General features: G+C 36.1%; 1 protein-coding gene and 1 long non-coding RNA gene across 3 annotated transcripts in view; one reads left to right on the top strand and one right to left on the bottom strand.

The window, feature by feature from the left end:
• The first annotated feature begins 218 nt into the window (after positions 1 to 218).
• Positions 219 to 24,790, top strand: part of LOC115213128 (ran GTPase-activating protein 1) — a 39,846-nt gene continuing 15,274 nt past the window's right edge. For both annotated transcript variants that reach the window (XM_029782060.2, XM_029782059.2), the window contains exons 1-11: positions 219 to 504; positions 3,678 to 3,805; positions 9,043 to 9,102; positions 10,302 to 10,481; positions 11,950 to 12,084; positions 12,172 to 12,330; positions 14,059 to 14,172; positions 16,519 to 16,618; positions 18,718 to 18,802; positions 20,960 to 21,056; positions 22,208 to 22,282. In XM_029782060.2, the coding sequence (XP_029637920.1) occupies positions 342 to 504; positions 3,678 to 3,805; positions 9,043 to 9,102; positions 10,302 to 10,481; positions 11,950 to 12,084; positions 12,172 to 12,330; positions 14,059 to 14,172; positions 16,519 to 16,618; positions 18,718 to 18,802; positions 20,960 to 21,056; positions 22,208 to 22,282 (1,296 nt within the window). In that variant the 5' untranslated portion in view covers positions 219 to 341. The remainder of the gene's footprint in view (positions 505 to 3,677; positions 3,806 to 9,042; positions 9,103 to 10,301; positions 10,482 to 11,949; positions 12,085 to 12,171; positions 12,331 to 14,058; positions 14,173 to 16,518; positions 16,619 to 18,717; positions 18,803 to 20,959; positions 21,057 to 22,207; positions 22,283 to 24,790) is intronic.
• On the bottom strand, positions 8,015 to 24,666 carry LOC118763853. The gene is made up of 3 exons (XR_004999601.1): positions 24,652 to 24,666; positions 21,603 to 21,606; positions 8,015 to 8,150 (listed from the first exon to the last, which is right to left on the bottom strand). It is a non-coding gene; the product is annotated as an uncharacterized LOC118763853 (long non-coding RNA).

The following is a 24,790-nucleotide window of genomic DNA, read 5'->3' as shown; positions in this document are numbered from 1 at the left end:
CTAGATTAAATTTCATTTTATAGACACTTTGCTATCAATTATATAGAGAATTACAAACATGGTATGTAAAGATAAATTATTTTAATACAATATTTATGTGTACATTTCCATAAATGTTTTTCTTGAGCGCTCAAACCTAAATCATTAATTTAAATTAAATGTGACAAAAATAATTGACCCGGAAGAAGGCTGTAGTCTTTTCGTACCTCTATTTAAAGAGAGTAACCGGGAATTTTCAATTCCTTTTCACCGCCATTCTTTAAAACTTGTGTCGGGTCTTGCTAACTTAAATTTAGTTGGGTTTCCTGGTTTGTTTCTCTTTGCTATTTGTACGCGCTGTTATGTCCTCCCCTTTTGTGTTCAAGTCTGCGGACACGCCGACTACATCAGATCCGAACGATGTTTCCAGTATAACATCATTACTTTCGCAAACTACAGTAGAAGATGAAAAAAACGAGTTAAGCTTCTCCGGCCGGTCTCTGAAATTGAACGAGGCTGAAGATGGTCCGTATTTTATTATTTTTCGTTTTCTTATTGTTTTCGTTGCTTTCTTTCATTCTTAAATCATTACTCTTTATTTCTCCTATATACAAACAAACAATATATATGTGTGTTGATATATTGATTGTTCCATTAGCTGAAAAGAAGTAAAAAAAAAGGCTAATCTGAAATAATTAAGACATATCTAACCAAAACGTATTTTTCATAACAAGACAAATAGGATAATTAACTTTTTTAAAATAAAGTATTCATATTTCTTTATATACTTTTCGATTTGTCGTTAATGACCACGTGGATGAATGGGTAGGGAATGTATTTCTTAATATTTGTTTAGGTTTGGTATTAAAACCTAAAATCGGTGGTTCTCGATGTCCCTTGCGCACGGATAAAGAAATTATCACTTTGTACACTTTGCTTAATGTATGTATGTATATATATATATATATATATATATATATATGTATGTATATATATATATATATATATATATATATATATGTATGTATATATATATATGTATGTATATATATATGTATGTATATATATATATATGTATGTATATATATATATATATATATATATATATATATGTATGTATATATATGTATGTATATATATATATGTATGTATATATATATATATGTATGTATATATATATATATATATATATATGTATGTATATATATATATATATATGGTACTATATATGTATGTATATATATATATATATAGGTACTATATATATGTATGTATATATATATATATATATATATATATATATATATATATATATATATATAGAGAGAGAGAGAGAGAGAGAGAGAGAGAGAGAGAGAGAGAGAGAGAAGGACTATGTATATAGAAAACTATCGATTACCTTGTTTCCTTAAATCATACTTGCGAATAACACGTTCAAGATGTTCATTCACAAGAATAGATTTACTAAAGTCTTATATCACAGTTTTAAAAAAATCGACGAACATATACACTCGCCATTCAGAACACTGTGAGGACTACCTTCTAATATATATATATATTGTGCGTGTGGAAACAGAAAATTGTTTTCGACCGCATTTGAGTAAAAGCTTTTGGCGGACTAAATCTACGTCAGTTGATAAAGGCTCTTAAGAAAAGCTTGAAGTTCATAGAATATTATTATTGTTGTATTTATTTGCATCCATGTGTGTTTGTGATTACAAATATAAGGCAACAATAATGACGTCAATTACTATTCCTTGGTTGAGGTAAAGAATATGCACACTACCCGTTTTCGGCGTAACCCTAACCCTTAACCATCGGGTGTGCTTATTCTTTACCTTTGCCTTATTCCTTCAGGTATTCGAGTTGTGAATGATTAGGAAGTGTCCTGATTTGTTTTTCAGTGACCGACTTATACATATGTAATCAATGTTCAAATTGAATACTCGATCTTAAGTTTCACACAATGAAAGTTAGTCATAGCTACCAAGAGTGCCTCCCACCCTAGTCATTGTTTTCGAACAACTTTCAGAAAAATGGATATTTTTTAATGACATCTTCCACAAATACGCTTCAGATGATGTAGATTTCGATTACATCGTAATTTTTAAGTGCGTAATGCAAAATTAAATTGAAAAAGTCCGTCATAAGAAGCTCCCCATCCCGAACCATTTAGACGTGTTTGGTGGAAATAAATGGAAAAATCCTTGTCAAAACAAAAAACCCAACGTATGTGGGCGTGCTATTTCAGACCTCCCTCCACCCGTAATTTGTTGTAAGCATTTTTTCCCGGAGTGGGAAGAGGGGTTTCGAAACATTTACACTAGACAGCTTTGTTTCTTTATAACTTACAGAAAAATGGGCATGTTTGGATGAAATTTTCAACAAATACCTTTTATAGTGCGTAAATTACGATTATACCTGAATTTGATGTGGGGGAAACTGAAAGAAGCCCGTCCTATATATATGTGTATGTTTGTGTGTCTGTTTGTCCCCCCAACATCGCTTGACAACCGATACTGGTGTGTTTACGTCCCCGTAACTTGGCGATTCAGCAAGAGAGACCGATAGAGTAAGAACTAGGCTTACAAAGAATAAGTCCTGGCGTCAATTTGCTCAACTAACGGCGGTGCTCCAGCATGGCCGCAGTCAGATGACTGAAACAAATAAAAGATAAAAGAATATAATTCCAAATATTTAACATTATTATAAGTAGTAGTCCTTAGCTTAGATCTCTGATGTATTCTATTTAGCAGATTGGTGCTTCCCATCTTGGCTTTACTTCCTCATAACTTATTGCAAAATGCATGTTTTTTTCAATGAAACTTTGTAGAGATACAAATTAAAAGGTTTAGATTACAATTATATTGTTAAAGTTTATATAAGCAAAATTGATTGAAAGGCATTTGGACTGTTTTCTTCCCATACTGACTTTGTCACCAATTTTAATCATCCAAATATTTTTCACTTGGGTTTTCAGATTTATGTTCGAAATTTTAGCATTATGCACACCACAATCTCAAAAGCCATTTTTCTGCAAAATATTAGTTAAAAAATGTGCATAAGAGATAACAAAAGATTTATCTTTGTGTGTGTGTGTGTGTGTATTTCTTTGTAACAAAAGGCATTGACTGGTGTATGAAAGATCTCTGCTGATATATGCCAAATGTGTTATGAATTTGGTGGTGGAAGCCTCCCCTTGATAGACAGTTATTTTACATTTTACTTAAGAGAGGAGAGACATTGCCCATGATATGAGCAACCAAATGCATTAATTTCTAAGCTGTCAGAGATAAATATATTCAGTTGTTAATGTTAGTGTAGGACCAAAGAAGACTTAAGTAAAGTTAGAAGGGAGATTTTGAAAGTACCCATGCCAGCACCATGTAAAAAGCACCTAGTACCATCTGTGAAGTGGTTGGGATTACGAAGGGCATCCAGCCATAGAAACCATGCCAAAACAGACAACTTGTACCTGATGTAGCCTTCAGTCAAACTGTCCAACCCATGCCAGCATGGAGAATGGACGTTAAATGCTAATGAAGTGATGAACATGTGTAGATTAATCAGAATAATATAAACCTTTCAACACAGTATTGGTATTGTAAAACTGATGTTAAAATAATAATGATGATAGCTATGAACTCTAAATTTTGTCAAATTCCGTAATATTTATTGTTATCTTTTTTTCTATATAGCACAAGAAATCATTGATGCAATCAATGATTTCAAGAATATGTGTGCGTTACGTTTGGATGGGAATACGGTAGGACCGAATGCTGCTAAGGCAATTGCAAAGAGTTTGGAAAATCATCCAGAATTTAAAGTAAGTTGTTTGGAAATTACTATTATTATTATTTTTTAATGTATGAAAAAAATTTAATGTGATATGTGGTGTAGACTTGTACCAAAGTCAGAAGTCTCAGAATCATCATCATCATCATTATAATAATAATATGGTGTGGGAATGACAGTGCCAGCGGAAATGCACAATAGTTATTAGCTTATTAGTTTCAAGTTCAGAGTTCATATCCTACTGGTGTGGACAATTACTTTTTCCTTCTTTTAGAGTCAATAAAATAAAGTACCAATCAAGTACTGGGTTTAACTCAATTTGTTATTAGATCCCAACATATTTATGGCCTTCATCATCATCATCATTGTTCGACCGTGGTCGAGACTTTCATAGTCTTTTCAAATGGCTAATAATGTGTGTGCGCGCCACTACTACACACATTGGAAAGCATTGTACAACCAAGTACTAAAGAAGATCTTTCCTCCTCCATGAAACAAAGCTGTTCCCGCTGGACGTCAACCCAGTATTTCTAAGCTACGGACCCAGTGATTTATTGTAAGGTTATCTCCCTAGATAGATTGCCTTCACTACGGCTAAGGAGCCCTTTCTACCCCATGGCCTTGGGTCAATATTAGAATTTATTGTTATTTTTAGAATTGCTAACACACTGCACATAATGCTTAGTTGTATTTCTTCCCGGTTTATATTCTAAATTCAAGTACCAAGGTTGACTTTGCCTTTCATTTCTTTTGGTGTTGATAAAAGAAGTACTAGTTGAGCACTAGCTCGATGTAATTAACTTAGCCGTCTACCCCCTTAAAGTTGCTGGTCTTTTGCATATAGTGTAAAGAATTATTATATGAGGTGGTGAGCTGACAGAATTACTAGAGCCTCACAAAAATGCATTTCTTCTGGATCTTCACATTCTGGGTTCAGATTCTGTCATGGTCAAATTTTTTTTTTATCATCCATCTGCAATTGATAAAATAAAGTACTGGTCAAGTATTGGAGTCAATGTAATTACCTAACCCCATCCCTTCAAAATCACTGGCCTTTGTCCAAATTAGAACCATAATTATTATATCTAAAACTGTAGATTAGCAGAATTGTTAGTGTTGAACAAATGCTCTGCAGTACTTGTCTGTTTTTATTAACTGAGTTCAAATTCCACCAAGATTAACGTTACCCTTTCTTCCTTTTGGAGTCAATAAGATTAAGTACCAGTCAAGTACTGGAGTTGATGGCATTGACTAACCTCCTAAAATTGCTGATCTTTTTCCTAAATTTTAAACAATTATAATAAATTAAAATTTAAAGCAATTATTATTATTATAACTAGTGGGACCTGTGAATATTTCATGGAATTAATTGTAAACCTATTGGGTTATTTCTGATAACTTTATCCAAAAAACTGAAAGTGTAGCCTGTGTTGTGTCTGTATGGAAAGATAGTTGCTTATCTGCTAGTCATTGAAATGTGAAAGGAATTGGAATACGATGATTACTTAATGCATTTTGTATGTCGCCTTACTGGCACGTGAACAGACATTCGAGCGAGGTTGTTGCCAGTGCCGCTGGACTGACTCCTGTGCAGGTGGCACGTAAAAAACACCATTTTGAGCATGGCCATTGCCAGTACCACCAGACTGGCCCTCGTGCAGGTGGCACGTAAAAGCACCCACTACACTCGGAGTGGTTGGCGTTAGGAAGGACATTCAGCTGTAGAAACTCTGCCAGATCAGATTGGAACCTGGCACAGCCATCTGGTTCGCCAGTCCTCAGTTAAATAGTCCAACCCCTGCTAGCATGGAAAGTGGACATTAAAGGATGATGATGATACTTTATGCACAATTTTATAGACTTAATACACAGCACTCACAAAATAAATATTCACTCTTATTTTTCTATTTTCCCCATAAACAAAAAAAAGAATATCCTATACATATGATACAACCTTTAGTTAAATTGCATATGTCTACCACGTAAATAAGAATATTTCATGGAATTACACTTATGCACATGTTAAGTGATAGGTTATATAAAGTCTTAGTTCAATTTTTAAAACAATACACTTTTCACTATCCAATCACCAATGCCACCACCACCACCATCTCTCCTCTCTCTCTCCCTCCCTTTCTTTAACCTCACCGTCAGAACATCACCCCTCTGCTAAAATTATTATGTTCCTCCTACCTCACATCACAGACACTTCTCTCTTCTCTCACCCTCTTTCTGTCTCACTCTTTGCCTTATCCTCTTTTTCTCTCTCCTTTTTCTTTCTCCTCTCCTTCCTTTGAACTAATCATGTGAAAGTGTTACAATTACATTCCCTCTACCTCATGTCATAGATACTTCTCCTTTTTTCCTCTCCCTATTTTCTTTCTTCATTTTCTCCAATCACATGAAAGCGTTTCCGACAGGCTAAGTAACGCAATGACAAGCAGAATTATTATAAGATATTAAAATGCTGTGAAATGGCAGAAATAGATTGCTGCCTAAATCCCTTTCCTTTGTTCTGTACCTCAGTGTTCAAATATGACCAGGTTCACTTTATATTTCATCCCTTTAGTGTCAATAAGTGCTAATTATGTTATTCTACCTCCTTCCTTCACAAATTTGTAGCCTTTTACTGGTGGTTATTGATTGGAAGAATCACTAGAGCATTGAACTGAATGTTCTGTGATATTCAGTTTTCCTCTGTACATTATCAGTTCAGTTCCTTCCAAGGTTGATTGAATAAGTACCAGCCAAATACTAGTATGAATACAGTGAACTATATCTAACACCCTGAAATAGAAAACCTTATATTAGAAATCATTATATCATTATTATCCTTGTTTTCCATCAGCCATTTCATGCTAATATTAGTGGTATAGGTTTTATAGTTTTATAAATTTTATAGATACTTTTATGCTAACCGCTGAAGGATGGATTAAAAGTAGCACCTACTTATAGTTAGACAGGCTTGAAGTAAGTAAAAATGTTGTTTTTTAAGGATGCAATGCAGCAGCTTGCACTTAGCCTATAAGTAGGTTGGCATGCCATTGTTGTGAAGGCAAGTAGCTTAGTGGTTAGGGTGCTCAACTCATTAATCAGTTCCCTGGCCTGGGTTGCACATTGTGACCATGAGCAAAGCTTTTCATTTGACACTGCTCTAGTTTAATTAACTGTAATGTGTGTTAGCTGGTTGGTGGTTGTGCCCTTCTAGCAATCACATCCTAGATATTCCTTTAGGTTAAAGTGGGAGAGCAAAGAGAGTGTCTATGTCTGCTTGCAACTCCATCAATATCATCATCATCGTTTAACGTCCATCTTCCATGCATGGGTAGGATGGTTGACAGGAGCTGGCCAGGTAGCAAAGCTCTCCTAGGTTACTGTGTCTGTTTTGGCAGGGATTTTACAGCTGGATGCCCTTCCTAACACCAACTACTCTGCAGAGTGGATTCTGCTTTTTATGTGGCACCAGCATAGATGAAGTTAGTTTTGGCAGGATTTTTACAGCTTTTTGTGTGGCACAAGCACAGTCGAGGTCAGTTTTGGTATGTTTTTACAACTGGATTCCCTTCCAAATGCCAACCACATTACAGTGTGGACTGGATGCTTTTAGCATGGCACCAGCACTGGCAGAGTAACCAAGTAACTCACAAGACAAGGAATTTTGTGGAGAGAAACTTGTGTCAGAGGATGAAAGGTTAGAGTGTGACAGAAAAATACTTGCTTGTGAGTTATAACTGGCTATAAACTGTATAATACCAATGTTGTATTTGACATCTTTGTTATGAACTTGACTTGTGTATTAGACTTTATGACTTAACCCCTTAGCATTCGGATTTCTGTGTCAAATGTAATGCATTTTAATGTATTTATTCACTTGTGTTGAATTAATCATTCATTATCTTGTAGCTTCAAGATTTCAATGGTGTGTTCGTTTATTTTTAGAATGACATTGTTGGGTAGATGTGAGAGGTTGGATCTGGTTAGTTTTAACATAAAGCAAGTGGAATATTTGGGCTGATTGTGGCTGGTTTAAATGATTAAAAAAACGTGAAGGTGCATGGCTTAGTGGTTAGGGTATTCGGCTCATGATCGTATGGTTGTGAGTTCAATTCCCGGCGTCATGTTTGCCTTTGAGCAAGACATTTTATTTCACGTTGCTCCAGTCCACTCAGCTGGCAAAAATGCATAGTACTTGTATTTCAAAGGGCCGGTCTTGTCACACTGTGTGTCACCCTGAATCTCCCTAAGAACTATGTTAAGGGTACATATGTTTGTGGAGTGCTCAGCCACTTGCATGTTAATTTCATGAGCAAGCTATTCTGTTGATCATACCAGCTGGGACCCTCGTCGTTCTAATTGACAGAGTGCTCCAATATCCTCTCATATGCTTAAAAGGTTAAGCAGGTCAAAAGTTCAAACCATTACACTGTTTTGGTGTCAAGTTTTTTTGACAAAAGATTTTCATTTATTTTTCACTTATTTCATTTTAATATAAAGTATACTAGCCATCTCAATATGGCTAACCACTAGGGGTGGGTGTTACTGTAGCTTTTTAGACCACAGGAGATCATCGTCTCCAGCTGGCTTTAGACACAATTTCTGTGCTCTTATGATATTTGCAAAGGGAGGTCATCCCCTCTCGTAAACCTAAGTGATACGCATGGACTGCAATTTCAAGATTATTGTCTCTTGTCAACACACGGTAATCACCGGTTTTCGATAAGGAGAGACCTGTTTGCGAATATCTATTTAATGTTTTTCCCAGTAACCAGCTGGAGACGATGATCTCCTGGGGCTAAAAAGCTACAGTAACACCCACCCCTAGTGGTTAGCCAGATTGAGATGGCTAGTATACTTTACGTTGTCGAGCGCTTACTGTTTACATCTCGTTCAGAGATTTATTATCATTTTAATATGTTTGGAAGAAAAGCAAAATCAACTAGAATATGGTGACAGTGGTTCCAGTAAAACAATTTGCAACTCAATGAAGCAAGTCTTTGACAAAGGATTTCACTAACTTGCATTGTAAGTTTTAAATCCTTCCATGGGCCTGAGACAACAAAATACCCATTCCCTTGTTGCTTCTTTGAAGGATTTGACATTTTCAGTTGTACTCTGATAAACCAATGGGTTTGTAAGTTATTTTAAAGAGACCAACATGTTAGTTGTAAAGTTTGAACTTATGACCATCTAGCACATTAACCTCCTTGCTACCTACTATGTATTTCAAAAGTAATTTTAATGTCATTTTTCCTTTACTCCATTTTCTAGAGAGCTCTATGGAGTGATATGTTTACTGGACGACTAAGGGAGGAAGTTCCACCCTCATTGGTATGTAGAATTTTGTTGTTCTTTATCTTCACCATATCTCTTCTTCAGCCTCCTGTCTTTGTCTTGTTTGAAATAATAACGATGCTATTGTTATCAATTTCATTTTCCAATTTCAGTTGTTTCCATTACCACTTGTTACATGACTCATATTGTGGGGTCTTAAAATTATGACAGTACCCATTATGCAAATTTTGTTGGTGTTTTTCTCTTAATAATAATGAATAAGAAAGGCTGTGGCTTTGTGGTTAAGAAGGTTCTTCCCACCCATGGGGTCTTGGGTTCAGTACCACTGTACAGCACTTTGGGCAAGTGTCTTTTACTCTAGCCCTTAGCCAACCAGTCTTGTAAATAAATTTAATGATGTCTAGACAAGGATACACACACATATATATTATGTGTTTGTGTGTGTATCCTTGATTAGACCTCATGTAATGGCTGTAAATGAGCATCACCATCATACTAGTGAGATTGTTCATTTCCAGTCTTCTGTGAAAAACGATGTTGGGACTAGTCTTTTTTAAAGGCAAGAGCAAGAGATTTGGCTGCTACTTCTAACAAATTGGGTATCCATACCATGTTTCTGTTATTGGTTTTTCCTGTGTATTTTATCAAATAAAGGTGGCTTCCACTACTCAGGAAATCCTAACTTCATCATCATCATCATTTAACATCTGCTTTCCATACTGGCATGGGTTGGACTTCTGTATGTTTTTGGCAGGGTTTTTACAAATGCATACCCTTCCTAACACCAACCACCCAGCACATTGGACTGAGTGCTTTTTGTGTGGCACAAGCACAGTCGAGGTCAGTTTTGGTATGTTTTTACAACTGGATTCCCTTCCAAATGCCAACCACTTTACAATGTGGACTGGATGCTTTTTACATGGCATCAGCACTGGCAGGGTCATCAAATAACTTGCAAGTAAAAGACCCTTTGAGAGGGGAAGGAGCATCTTGTGTCAGATAATGAAAGGTTGTAGTGAGACAGACAGATAGGAACAGGTGTTTTGCTGTAGAGGAGGTACATCGTTACCAAACCAGAGAGATTGAAATCTGAATTTGTCCATGTGTTGTGTGCTGCAACAACTGTTGAAAGTAACTTTCTGTTTCTGGCCTTCTGTAACTTTGGCCCACTAACCACTAAACCCTGAAATGAGGATGACAGTGGTTAATATAGTTTTATCTTTTGTATTTTCCAGAAAGCTTTAGGTTCAGCTGTTATGACAGCAGGAGCTCATCTGGTGGAACTAAATCTCAGTGACAATGCATTTGGTGCTATTGGTGTGGAAGGAATTGAAGAACTCTTGCTAAGCAGCTGCTGTTATTCTTTGAAAGAGCTTTACCTGAACAATAATGGACTTGGTATCAGTGGTGGAAAGGTAATTATTTTCCTGTTTGAACACATGAACGCATCTTATGTAATGACACGTGTACATAATATCTTACCTTGTTTTCTAATGACATGTCTACAAAATCTTGCTTTCTGATATATGAACATAACATTATGATACATGAACAATGTTACATTGTGATATATGAGCCAAACGTGTTACATTGTGACATGAACATATTTTATAACACATACTGTACTTCCTTCTGCACAAGTTGCACTATTTTATACTTGATTTTAACTGGAAAAACTGAGGTGCAATGTATACATAGGACAATGTAAAGCTACGAAGGGGAAAAGTTTTGTACCAAGATTTAGCAAGACTATGCACAAGTAAATACAGTAAATCAAATTACATCAATTTGAAAGATGTCATTAAGTAGTTTGGCTCAATTTTCATACTCTTTTTTTTTTCTTTTTGTATTTTTACTCCTTGTTTTCCTGGTCTTTAAATGTCAGTCTATTAAGTCCTAATTACTACTGGGTAGGTAGGGACTATTTTCCACCAGGCAGAGTTGTTGTTGTTCACTGTAAACGTTTTATTTATAATTCAAGGAATACCCAGACATATGACTTGCATTGAATTCTAATTCTGTGATTTAATTTTAGCTTTGATAATGATGATGATAATCCTTTCTATTATAGACACAAGACTTGAAATTTTGTGGGAGGGGCTAGTCAATTATATAGGCCCTAATGTTCAGCTAGTACTTATTTTATCAACCCTGAAAGGATGAAAGGCTAAGTTGACCTTGGTAGAATCTGAACCCAAAATGTAAAGAGTGGAAAAAAATACTGCAAAGCATTCCTTCCCATGCTGTAATGATTCAGCCAGCTTGCTGCCTTAATACTTACACTAAATGCTCTCCCCTCCTTTAATAGGAATGAACAGGCAGTTTTACTTGTGTTTGGTGGCTGTGGTAAATGTGCCGTGAACAATGTTGAACGAATTGATGATAGACACCTTCATCTTTCGTCAAGTCCTCATCTACTTTTTCAAGTTCCACTTGGAAAGGAATTAGAGTGTGAGGAGGGAAGTGCTCTCCTCTGAATTATCAAAGGTGGATGACCAGTTAAAATGGTTAGAGTGAATGGAACCACTCAAAGCATATGTTTGTACATTGGAAAACATCTGTTGGAAGAGAGCATATACCCTTGGTGGATCTGTGGAATTTCTTGATTGGACCGCATTGGTGGCTCTCTTGTATCTTGTGGACTGTATCATCATATATTTTGTCTATTATGTATACTTTTCAACTCATTTCTCTCTTTACTTTTTTTCCCTCCTCACCTTATTTTATGTACCCACTCCCTCTATGTTGTAGCTTGTCTTGTAATGTCCTCTTTTCTGATGCCTCTGCGATGAATAAAAGAAATTATTTTTAATACTATTGTTATTATGAAAAAAACCCCAACTATTTCTAATTTGAAATACTGTAGATTTCTCTATTTTGTAGCTGCTGGCCAAAACTATGTTGAAGTGTCATGAAACCAGTGTGGCTGCTGGCACACCATTTCAGTTGAGTGTTTTTGTATCTGGACGGAATCGGTTGGAAAATGAAGGAGCTACTGCTCTTGCACAGGCCTTTAAGGTAGACTACTTTTACATTTGTTGAAGACATTGACTTATGTCGTATATTTTCTCTATACCACTCTATCTTTCTCTATTTTTCTTGCAGACCATTGGTTCATTGGAACGTATTGAAATGCCACAGAATGGAATCCAACATAAGGGTATTTTGGCCCTTGCTAAAGCTTTAGCCTCAAACCCTTCCTTAAGAACTCTTAACCTCAATGATAACACATTTTCAGAAAACGGAGCTCAAGCTATGGCTGAAGTAAGTTACAAGAAATGCTGGCAAATTCAATTATTGCTTTTTTAATTTATTAGTACAAGTTCTTATACTGGTGTCACATAATCAATTATACTCTCCCTCCAAAAACTTGCAGTCTTGTACCAAAGGGAAAACCTTATTGCATTTGTACATTTTCTACAGAAAAGGTTTAGGAGCTTATAGTTCTTTATTCTGTACCCCATCCAATCTATTTTTCTGTAACTATACTAAATGTTATCAAAATAGCAAACATTTTACTGTGAATGATAAGCATCAAACTAAGAAAGAAAAGAGGAACAGGCCAACTGATTAGCCTGTCCTGCTTTTGCAACTTGATTAATATGCTACTGCTTCTCCACTGTTGAAATAATCCACTTCCATATAATTTGAGTGACTATTTCTAGTTAGTCTCCAGCCCATTCCCTTCAATATCTCAGCTACCAGCCCCGAGAGATCTTTTACTTTCCCTTTCTCTTTCATGTAACAGTTATACACTGTACAGATCTTAACAACCAACCTTTATGTTAATTCATCTCACTTGGTCTGTCCTCACTTATATTTTTTGTTGCAGTCTTTCTTTATGCCAATGGGGAAGGTTCCCTCATTGGCATAAAAAAATTGGCTGTAATCTGACCTGCTTGGAAAAGCAACCAATTTCTCTCAAATCATATCTTACTATCTTAAAAAAGTATGGTACATTAAATAATGTAATCCTAGATATATGAAAGGGTGGAATAATCATAGTTCAGTTGGCATTGACCTTATCTCTGTTCTGTTTCTGTCCTGGGGCTAAACAACAAATCATTATGTAACTTTCATGATTCTCTGTCATTATTAGTTCAAAGGTTGTCGGCAGAAACAGTGAAGCACAAAATTCATCTGTTTATTGTCTGAGATATACATTATATACTAAGAAGTTTACTATGTCAAGGCACATGGTTTAGTGGTTAGTGGTGGACTCGTGATTGTAAGATTGTGGCTTCAATTCATGGTCTGAGCAAACCACTTCATTTCACGTTGCTCTAATCCTCTCAGCTGATAAATGAGTTTTCCTGTGATGGACTGGCATCTCATCCAAGAAGAAATATATGAAACTGGGAAACTAGCCCAATGTTCTTTACTGAGTAATGTCAACTAACCAAGACGTTTACTGGAATTAGTTCATTCAATTATACATTGCACCTTCTGCTTAATTTGCTTTGTGACTAGTCAAGAGAAATCATAATCGTGTTATTTAAACCCTAAGTCACAGCTCTGATTGTCTAATTAGAGATAAATTTGTTTGTTATTTCTTGCAGGTCAAGTATCTACACAGCCACTTTACACTTTGGCTCATTATTATTATTGGCAGAATCAGTAAAATTTCAGACAAAGTGCCTTGTGGTATTTAATTACATACTTTTACACTCTGAGTTCCACTCCTACCAAGACATTTTACTCTTCAAAGATGAATAAAATAGTACCAATCAAGTTCTAAGAACAATCTAGCTTTCTGCTTCTTTTGTTAGAACCTGTGTCTGTGTGTCTATCTTTGAAATGATGATAAACGTTTAGCTGAACCTGTGACCCTGTTTTGATACCCATGTAAAGCATTTCTCCTAAGTTATATTCCAAATATTCATTTAAAAAAAAACAAGAAATAATGAAACTGTCAAATTTCCTATTCTTATTAATTTGTTATTATTTCTGCTTATGTATGAGATCAAGATATTATCAATGTCTTCTCTCTAGGCCCTTCCAAAACTGCAGAGGCTTGAAGTAATTAATTTTGGTGATTGTCTTCTGAAGACTGGAGGTGCAAAAGCTATAGGTGAAAGTTTGAAGACATCACATCCATGTTTAAAAGTGAGTTGTATTCATTTTATTATTGTCAGATTTGTTGACTTGCTAGTTGTAAGAGTTTTTAGATAGATAAACTATTGTGCTGCGACTATCCTTTTTCTTGGTGCAAACCTAACATTAAGGTATTGTGTAAGATGTCAAAAGAATTTGGGGACCTGACTGCTGATCAATTAATTGTCTCTATCTCTAGTTTAATCATCTTATTGCCATATTTCTAATGATGTATACTGCTTATGTGCTTCAGTAAATTCAGAAATTGACTAGGAATGCATTATGTCATCATCATCGTTTAGCGTCCACTTTCCATGCTAGCATGGGTTGGACGGTTCAACTGGGGTCTGGGAAGCCAGAAGGCTGCACCAGGCCCAGTCTGATCTGGCAATGTTTCTACGGCTGGATGCCCTTCCTAACGCCAACCACTCTGTGGGTGTACTGGGTGCTTTTTACGTGCCACCGGCACAGGTGCCAGACGAGGCTGGCCAACGGCCACGATCGGATGGTGCTTTTTACATGCCACTGGCATGGGGGCCAGTCGAGGCTGGCAACGGCCACAATCGGATGGTGCTTTTTACGTGCCACTGGCACTAGGCCAGTCGGGGCAGCGCTGGCAACGGACACATTCGGATGGTTCTCTTACATACCACCGGCAATGGTATCACAGCTGCAATTTCCATTGAAGTAGATCGATTAGCAAAATAACTTTTTCATTAATTATGGTGTTTATATGCAAATCATCATCGTTTAACATGTTTTCCATGCTGGCATGAGTTTGACAGGAACTGTCCAGGCTCCAATTGTCTGTTATGGCATGGTTTCTATGGTTGGATGCCCTTCCTAATGCCACCTACTTTACAGAATCTGTTGGGTGCATTTACACAGCCCAGTATTAGTGCATTTTATGTGGTACCAGCACCCGTAAAGGACAAGCCTGTATGTATGGATGGCTGTGATTTTACTTAGCTTGATGTATCATCTCATGTACAGAAAATTGCCACAACTGTCGGTCCCTTGTCATTTTCTCAGTGATAAAGTTATAACAAAAGGTTCTGATTTGTATATGATCATTTTCAAACAGACAATTTTTTATAATAGAATCAACAGCAGTGTCAAGCAGTTTGGTTTGGAAAAAATCAAATCTCTTTATAATAATTTACTAGAGTTGTGCGTGTGTGTGTGTGTGTGAGTATATGCTTCCAAGCCATGTAGTCTTGGGTTCAGTCCCACTGCATGGCACCTTTGACAAGTGTCTTCTACTGTAGCTCCAGGCCAGCCAAAGCCTTTTGCGTGGATTTGGTAGACTGAAACTGAAAGAAGTTCATTGGGTGCGTGTGTAACAGACACTTACATCAAGTTGAATATAATTGTCTAAAAACTTGATGTCTTACTGTTTTGAGTTGTATTCATAAAACTTGCCCCTGGATCTTAGTGGTGAGCAACTTAAGATCTAGGCCTGTCAGAACAAGAGTTTTGCTCCTAAGTTAGGCTGTTGTCATGAGGAAGCTTTGATTTATAAATTCTAGATCTACCTGTAGATGGAAGTCATGTCAAGGAGAGAACAATTGACTTCATCAAATGATAATCACTGCAGATACATTTTGTTTTTCATTATGCATGTTCACACAAGAACATAGCTACACCAAATGACTCTCTAGATACATTGTCTGGTGGAGAGCTGGCAATTACAAAAAAAAAAGAGTAAGAAGTAAATGGAGTTTTGTTACATTAGATGAATGAGGTAAAAACAAGTGTAGGTTCATTATCTCAATGGCTTGGTAATGACAATGATAATCATTTCACGATTATAAATTTTGTGAATTATTAAACTCATTTTTAGGATATTTATTTACAGTATTTATATCTACAGTTTCAATCACTTCAATCTCTAGTTGTCATTTGGTAAAATCCCAGTTTAGATTACTCTGTCAAATGTAATGCTTATTTCTTCATATTGATTTCAATTAATCATGGCTTGTAGTTTTGAGATTTCACCAGTGTGATTGCTTATTTTTAGAATGACATTGTACAGTATTTGTGAGAGGCTGGATCTGGTCTGTTTGAACATAAAACTAATAGATTATTTAGGTTAGATATAGCCATTCTAAATGCTAAAGGGTTAAATTCAGTTTAGGATCATGTAGATATCCAGAGATTCAACACTTGTTGATCTGTGATCAAAATGTAAATTGTAGGTATAAATATTTTCAATACACCCACTAAAGATGATATTAAAAGATTGGAAAAATTAAATTTAATCAATCCATCTCAGATATTTAAATCTATGATAATTGCTGCTTGTATGATAATGTGACTTTTTCAAATATAAAAATATATATTTTCTCCTGTTTGTAGCAACTTATATTAAGTGGTAATGAAATAGGAAGAGATGGCGCCAGTGTTGTAATCAAGGCAATGCAGAATAAAGAAAATTTGGAATTTGTAGAGCTCAATGGTAAAGTCTTTATTCATTTATTTGTTTGTCTGTTCATTTATATCTTAATGAAATAATTTGAACTCCTGCCTATTGCATGGAGCTGATGTGAGAGCACTAGTGTGATTATTTGACCTATAAGAAATAACAAATCAAGTCTTGAATGAAGGTGGCTTTGGATACTGTAGTCATAGACATAGCAATATAATTGTCTGAAAAAAGAGATTAGGTAAAGCACCTTGCTAAATGCATTTCAAGCTAATAAGGAAGCCTATATATGGTCACTTGACTGGCTAGAAATAGCAGCAAATCTCCATCAAATAACTTATTACTATATTAAGAAAAGTACATATTGTATACTTAGTCCTAAATATCCTACAAAGACAGGATGGTCCTAGCTGAATGCCATTGATCATGGGCCTGCTTGATCAGGGATGACTTGCAGCTTAACAACTGACAGCATTCATTGGAATAGTAGTGGAGTGACAGAATCAGTATAATGGTAAATGAAATACCATGTCCTGTCTCATTACATCTCGTTATGTCCTAAGTTCAAATCTTACCAGGCCAGTTTTGACCTTTCACTTCCCATAGGTTAATTAAGTCACTGAAGCTGTTGTGAGCTTAATTAACCCTTTCGTTACTATATTTCTGACCAAATTACACCCCTTATGTGTTTCAATTAATTTCTAACGTAATCATAAATTTAGTCTGGGTTCATTAAACAACTATAACTTTTTTATTTATCGATATATTAATCTGATTTTTGGAAGATAATTTAATGAAATATTCTCAACCAATTCTATACTATAACTTTTGTCACAAAGTGACTCTATTTGCTGGTAGATACAGGTAAATTGAACAAAATATAAAATTATTAAAATTTTGTTCAAACATTGCTATAGAAAATGGGTTATTAGCTAATATTCAATTGGGTATACAACAAAATTTTACGATAGAATTTGTTATTCTGGGTAACTTTCTGATACCCATAATAATATTTATGGCAAAATAGTCTTAATTTCATTTAAGGTTGTGGGAAACCACAAACTATCCTTTCTTTCGCTTTGTTTACGTTTAGCGTAACGGTTCGTTTCTGCTGTAATGATTTCAGATAGGCTCAGTCGAAAAAGTAAATAGAAATTGTCTAAGGCGTTACCCTTCTGGGAAAGTCTGTGGCTTGGTCCAGTTTCTTCAGAAAAATTACCGAAAGAAACAGTTTTTAAATTTTCACTCCATTCAGGTGCCAATTCGTTTTCTTTATCGCTATCGGAGATCTCAGATTCACTGTTTTCACTTTCGGAAAATGAAACATCAGATTCATTATCAAATACCATGTGTTTTTTTTTTTCAGTCATAGAGTTAGATTTATGAAGGTCTTCAGTAGAAAATCCTTCGAATTCTGACTCGCTGCTTGATATAATGAAATTCGTATCCATTTTTGTCAGAATTACAAATTTTGAAAACAATAGGAACAAATTTCGGAAAAAAATCTCCCAAAATTCACGGAATTAAAATTACACTTCGATTATTGTACAAAACTGTAGTTGAACTGTTTACGAAGTATAATACGTGTTTTCACGAATGTACTGAAGAGATTTGCTCTGATATTCTCATTTAAATATGAATAGGTAAATTCGGGCGGCTTTGGGCGATTTGGTTTCATAAACCAAAATTTTTTTCGGGCGGCTTTGGGCGGTTTGGTAACGAAAGGGTTAAAGTACTAGTGATACAGTGAGGGTTCATTCAATCATTTTTGCATTTCCTCTACATACTTCTGCCCTTATTTCTGTCTAAAAATCATTATTAGAAATAAATATTACTTTGCAGTGTTTTATTCTATCTTGTTTTTTCCTAAGTTCAATTCTTTTTAGAATTGGTTTCCTTCAGCTTTGTGCACATGCATGTAGCGCACGCACTTAAATCTACAAAAAAAAAAACCCATTTACATGCTGATATACATAGATGCATACATCTGTCCTGTAATTGTGATTTTATTATCACTAATGCATGAAAAGTGGTCTTACGATATCTAATATTAAGACATCTTTATTTTCTTTCTATTAAATAAAATACTTCTTTTCTCCTTTTGTTTCATGATTGTTGTTGCTTTCTTTCAGAAAACTGCATAGGTGAGGATGGAATAGAGAATATTAAGGTTTATATGGAGTCTATTGGGAAACTTGATTCTCTTGGTTCATTCAGGTAAGTGTCATCTTGTTTGATAAAATATTTAGTTCAGTTCATTCTTGTATAGATAACTGTATTGCTTGTTTAAATGCTGTGGAAACCAGGGTAAACTCTGGCATAATAAACTTGTAGGCTTTTGGTGGACCTAAGATGAGGCAATGTAACTAACATTACCCTTTAAGCTAGAAACTATTATTACAACAACAGCAATAATGACATTAATAATAATTTAGTAACACACTTCTGATCCACTAATTATACACTTCTCATGTTTGTAAAGCGACTTTGACTAAAGTGTTAAAGACAATTTTCAATGGTTGAAGGGTTGTGTAGACCAGTATCTATATCTTCACTTTCTGTAGTATTTTCCATCATAGTTATGTGTAAGAAACATCTGGTAAGTTATGTTCCAAATACAATGAAAATGTTAGCTATTTTACTAAATCCTTTCTACAAGAGATGACTGCGCTGGTATGGTCATGTGGTGAGAATGGATGAGGATAGCTGTGTGAAAAACTGTCACACCCTAGTGGTTGAGGGAACCTGTGGAAGAGGTAAACCCAGGAAGACCTGTGATGAGGTGGTGAAGCACGACCTTCAAACATTAGGCAGCACCAAGGCAATGACTAGTGACCGAGATCTTTGGAAATACGCTGTGCTTTAGAAGACCTGGCAAGCCAAGTGAGACCATAACCTCGTGGCCTAATCCAGTAGTGTAACCAGCCCACTTATGTGTACCTTTCTTTCATTGGACACTAAACTCTGCTTGTGAAGACCTGTTGAGGCAAGTGAAATCGAAATCAAATTTGCTGATGTGGCCGATGACAGCACCACCTGTCTGGCATCCGTGCTAGTGGTACATTAAAAGCACCATCCGAGTGTGATCATTGCCAGAGCCACTGACTGGCTCCCATGCCGGTGGCATGTAAAAAACACCATTCGAACATATTTCCAGCGTCGCCTTGCTGGCACTTGTGCCAGTGGCATGTGATAAACAACATTTGAGTGAGGTCGTTGCCATTGCCGCTGGACTTGCTCCTGTGCAGGTGGCACGTAAAAAACACTGTTCGAGCACGGCCATTGCCAGTACCACCTGACTGGCCCTCGTGCCGGTGGCACATAAAAGCACCCACTACACTCAGAGTGGTTGGCATTAAGAAGGGCATCCAGATCAGGTTGGAGACTGGTGCAGCCATCTGGCTTGCCAAACCGTCCAACCCATGCCAGCATGGAAAGCGGACATTAAACGACGACGATGATGTGTTTTTTTTTCCCCAAAATTAATTAAAACAAATCTGAAAGATTATTCTAGAAATATATTCAGAAAAGTGTTTAACAAGTATTCATTTGCTCAATTAATCTCACAACTGCACTCTAACCTTATAATGATTTGGCTTTGGTTTCATTTCTTCTTCAACTCTCAAAAATCATTGGTCAGTGATTGTAGATTCTTAAATGGTGGTGGTGTTGGTGGATCTCTGTCATTCAACAATGAGAATTCAGTTATTCAGTCAACTGAACACATAATCAGCAGAAATAGCGTATGCTCTTAACATAAACAGTAGAATCAGCATGACACTGTGTGTGATAAGGCTGTATCTTTGGAATTACAGGAACAATCCTCCTCCTGTACAATTTCCATCTATTGGTGTGGCTTAAACTTGGGGCTATAGAAAATGAAATTTGCCAAAGATGCTATGCAGTGGGATCAGACCTTGGATTTTGTATATTCAAAGTGAACTTCTTAATTATCATCATCATCATTTAACGTCCGCTTTTCATGCTAGCATGGGTTGGACGATTTGACTGAGGTCTGGCAAACCAGATGGCTGCACCAGACTTGCCTACAGATTCTTTGAAGACCACTAACTAAATGCTTTTTCCACTTAAACTGTAACATTCTGGAATTCCCTGCTCAACATTTTTGTCAGGAGCTCTCTATCAACTGCAGCCATCTAACCAGTTTAGGATTTTGCCCTTTAAAGGCCATGAACATTTCCTCTTTTGTCTAACAAAATTAAAAAGACTTGTTATTTATTTTCTACAATTTTCTCCTTACCTATGTTTTTCTAGCTGACATGGACCTATAAATAAATATGCAAGTGAAATATAAACTGCATTGTACTCTACATGTATTTGATATAGTTCTGAAGTTTCTTTTCCTTTTCTCAGTGATGATGAAGGTGATGATGAAGAGGACGAAGAGGAGGAGGAAGATGAGGAAGAAGAAGAAGAAGAGGAGGAGGATGAGGAGGAAGAAGAGGATGAAGTGAGAATATTTATTATTATTAAAAAATATTTTCTGCTAGTTCTCTATATTTGCACAAATGAGTTAGCTATTTGTAGGATTAACTGCATTTACAATTGTATGAAATCACTTTCTACTACTGATCATGAAGTAGATTTTTTTTTTCCCATATGATGTAATCTCTTTTCTGATGTATCATTTGCTCTCCTCTTGAAGTGCAATGTTTGGTAGTGAATGCCCAAGATTGGAGGTAAATGAGTTGTATATATATATACATATATATAGTCAAATCATCATCATTTAATATCTTTTGCAAGCTCACATGGCTTGGACGATTGAACAGAATCTGACAAGTTCATACTTCAATGCCTCCTTTGGTATGGTTTTTATCTCTAGATATCCTTCCTAATACCAATCACTTTACAGAGACTACTGGATGTACTCACTCTAATTTGTAAGGCTAAGGCCCCACTCAGTTGAGTGGCACTGTGGTAGAGGGAGATGACTTTGAGAGGTTAAAGTATGAAAGAAAGGAGAGGAATAGGTTTATTGCTGTAGAGGAAATACATGGCTGTTTTTGTTTAACCCTTTAGTGTTTAAACCGGCCATATCAGGCCAAATTTGTCTTCCTGTTTTATGTTCAAACCAGCCAGCTCTGACCTCTCACACCTATCCTACAAAGTCATTCTAAAATTAAACAGGGACATCATCAAAACCTCAGAGTTACAAGATGCTGTACAATTAATTAAAAACAATGTGATTAAAAGGGTTTACATTTGACAGAGTAATCTGAATGCTAAAGGGTTAACATAGGATTTAATTTGAGGAAGATTTGGCTGCTCTTTCTACCAATTTTGTAATTGTGCTGAGGCTTCTTCTTAAGTGTTTAAATCAGACAGGTGAAGTAATGCATGATGAGAAACAGTATTGTAGACCAAGGGAAGGGATACGAGATCATGGGGGAAATGAGTTGCTTTGTGTATAACCAGCAATATGTTATCCATTATAATCTGTTATATGGTCAAGTGTAACATCCTATCCAGGTAGATATTTCTCAACTGCTTCTTACAAGCACTCAGCTTTTTGGAATTATACATAGTGTTACACTAGTTTCCTCCTATTATTTTTCATTTATTTATTCACTTATTTCTGTAAATTCCGTTTTGTGACAGGATGAAGACATTGAAGGAGATGAATATGTAGATAGCCTTAAAGCCAGCGAATTGATAAAGACTCCACCACATAAGGTAATAGCTTCTTTCCACTTCTAGAGACTTTGAGATGACGGTTAGGTTTATCTGTCTTGTTGATGTTTACTAACAAAGCTTAATTTGTTTGTTATTATTTCAGTTTGATTTTTGTTCCAACTCAATCCTAATCATAATAAAATTCCTACACTTTTTTTAAAACTTTCTGCTCCTGAAACCAGATTATAGATTGAGATGGAGTAATTAAGTGTAAGACATATATTTAGTCTTACTCCGCTGTAAATTTTGGATTAAAATTATAAAAAGGAATGTACCTGGTTGCCCGTTTAAAATAATGTCATTTCAGCTGTGTCGGATCTCATTAAGTTTATGTATTACATTGGATTTCAATAAGGGGTAGAAGATAAAAGAAAAGATGATAGTGATGGAATGCTACAGCACAAGGCTTTTGTATTGTGAGTGCATGTCTGTACACGTGCCAGGTTACTAGTAACATGTAACCCTGTACAATCTGTTATATTATTGGGTTGTTAGTAACTAAATTGGCATCCCCAGCAGGACAAAGAAATGTGTCAAAAGACAAATGAACCTAGAGATAGCCTTTACCTGTCTAGCAATAGTGAATAAGGACAAATACTCATGATGGTGGTAAATGAATGAGCTTTAAAACTATTTTGGATGTAATGAACTCTTAATTCTTATCAAAATATCTGTTTAGCAAAGAGGTTGGTAGGGTTCCATAGCCATGGTGGGGACAACACTTATCTGAACTGTTCTACACCTTTCTGGGTGAGTTCAGAACAATGAAGGCTAGGGGAGTTTATTCTGTAGGGAAAAACAAACTGACATTCAGTTTTAAGGCAGTTTCTAACAGATTGGTTTTGCAGCTAGGAGGAAGTAACTGTTGTCTTGGGTAACTCTTACCACTGGGCCTATCTCCTTTGTAGTTAATGATACTAGGAAATGTGCACCCTCGGTTCCACTTTTGAGTATCATTGCATAGATATCTTCTGCAATCTAGATCATGGATCTCGGATATGGTTGTTGTGGAAGTTGGAGCATAATGTGTGCTTGTAACATTGAAATACCATCACTTCCATAGTTTACTTACAGTAGGTATAGCATAAGCTGTATCACTTGCAATTTTCCAGTCATCTGTGTAGCTGTGTTCTCTGATGTTACTCATTAATTGTCATCAAAAGATCTGCAACAGGGGATGATGGTTATCAGTGAATTTGACAGACAACCATAAGCATACGTGTGTGTGTCTGTATCCATGTTTTAGAGTAGGTGCACTATCTGTGAGTGTTGTTGTATGAGGTGACTAAAAGGGATGATATCAGAGAAGGCATCCAGCAGTAAAACAGTGCCTGAAAAAAGTCACATATTCCATGCTAACATAGAAAAGCTTAGAGAAAAATAATGATGTGTGTGTGTGTGTGTCGTGTAACTGGCACTCTTGCCAGTGGCACGTAAATGACACCCGATATGTTGTTCTTGAGAAAATTTGCCAAGGTAAGTAAAATTGTAGTCATGGCTGATGACAGTGTTGCATACTTGGCACATAAGAAGCACCCTTTGAATTTTGGGCCTCACAGAGGCAGTGACAAGTGACTGAGATCTTTGGCAACATACTGTGCTTGAGAAGACCTGTCGAGCCAAGTAAGGTCGTAGTTGTGGCCAATGCCAGTGTTTAGTAACTGGCACCTGTGCCGGTGACATGTAAAAAACACTCACTACATTCTTGGAGCAGTTGGCATTAGGAAGGGCATCAAGCTGTAGAAATCATGCCAAATCAGATTGAAACCTGGTGCAGCCTACCAGTTTAGTCAAACTGTTCAACTCATGCCAGTTTGGAAAACAGACTTTAAATGATGATAATGTGTGAGAGAGAGAGAAAGAGACCGACAGATAGATCTAATGCAAAAGGTCCTTGATGTGCAGCATGCAGGTGAAAAGGCAGACAAGATAAAGGGAGGAAGTGTGTATTACATCTGTCAAATGGGTGAGGGCATCATGGCAAAAAACAAGGCCTACAACATCTGAAGAATGTCAGTGACTCCTCAGAACTGGATGGCATTCACCCAGCAGCACAATTTGTCAAATGCTTCTTTTTTCATGTTTAGTAAAAACAATTTTTTTTTCCAATTCATTAAAGAATTTACTGTTTTTTCAGAGTGGAATCTTCATTGAACACATACATGCATACATACAAACGTATATATCCATACATACATATGCATACAAACTCTAGGCATGGTTGTGTAGTTGAGAAGTTTGCTTTACAGTCATATGGTTTTGGGTTCAGTTTCATTGCATGCACCTTGGGAAAGTGTCTTTTGTTATAGTCTCAGCCAACCAGAACCTTGTGAGTGGATTTGGCAGACGGAAACTAAAAGAACCTGAACATGTATATATGTATGTGTTTGTGTTTTTCTATTCTCGTTTTAACATTGTCTACTAATTGTAAACAGATGTCACTGCCATACAGGTGATATTGTTTGTTTACAATCTACAATGAAATCTTGTCCAACCATCATGCTGCTC

This window comes from Octopus sinensis, linkage group LG6, assembly GCF_006345805.1.
Source record: "Octopus sinensis linkage group LG6, ASM634580v1, whole genome shotgun sequence".
Classification (NCBI taxonomy): domain Eukaryota; kingdom Metazoa; phylum Mollusca; class Cephalopoda; order Octopoda; family Octopodidae; genus Octopus; species Octopus sinensis.
This window is presented reverse-complemented; position numbering and strand designations above follow the sequence as displayed.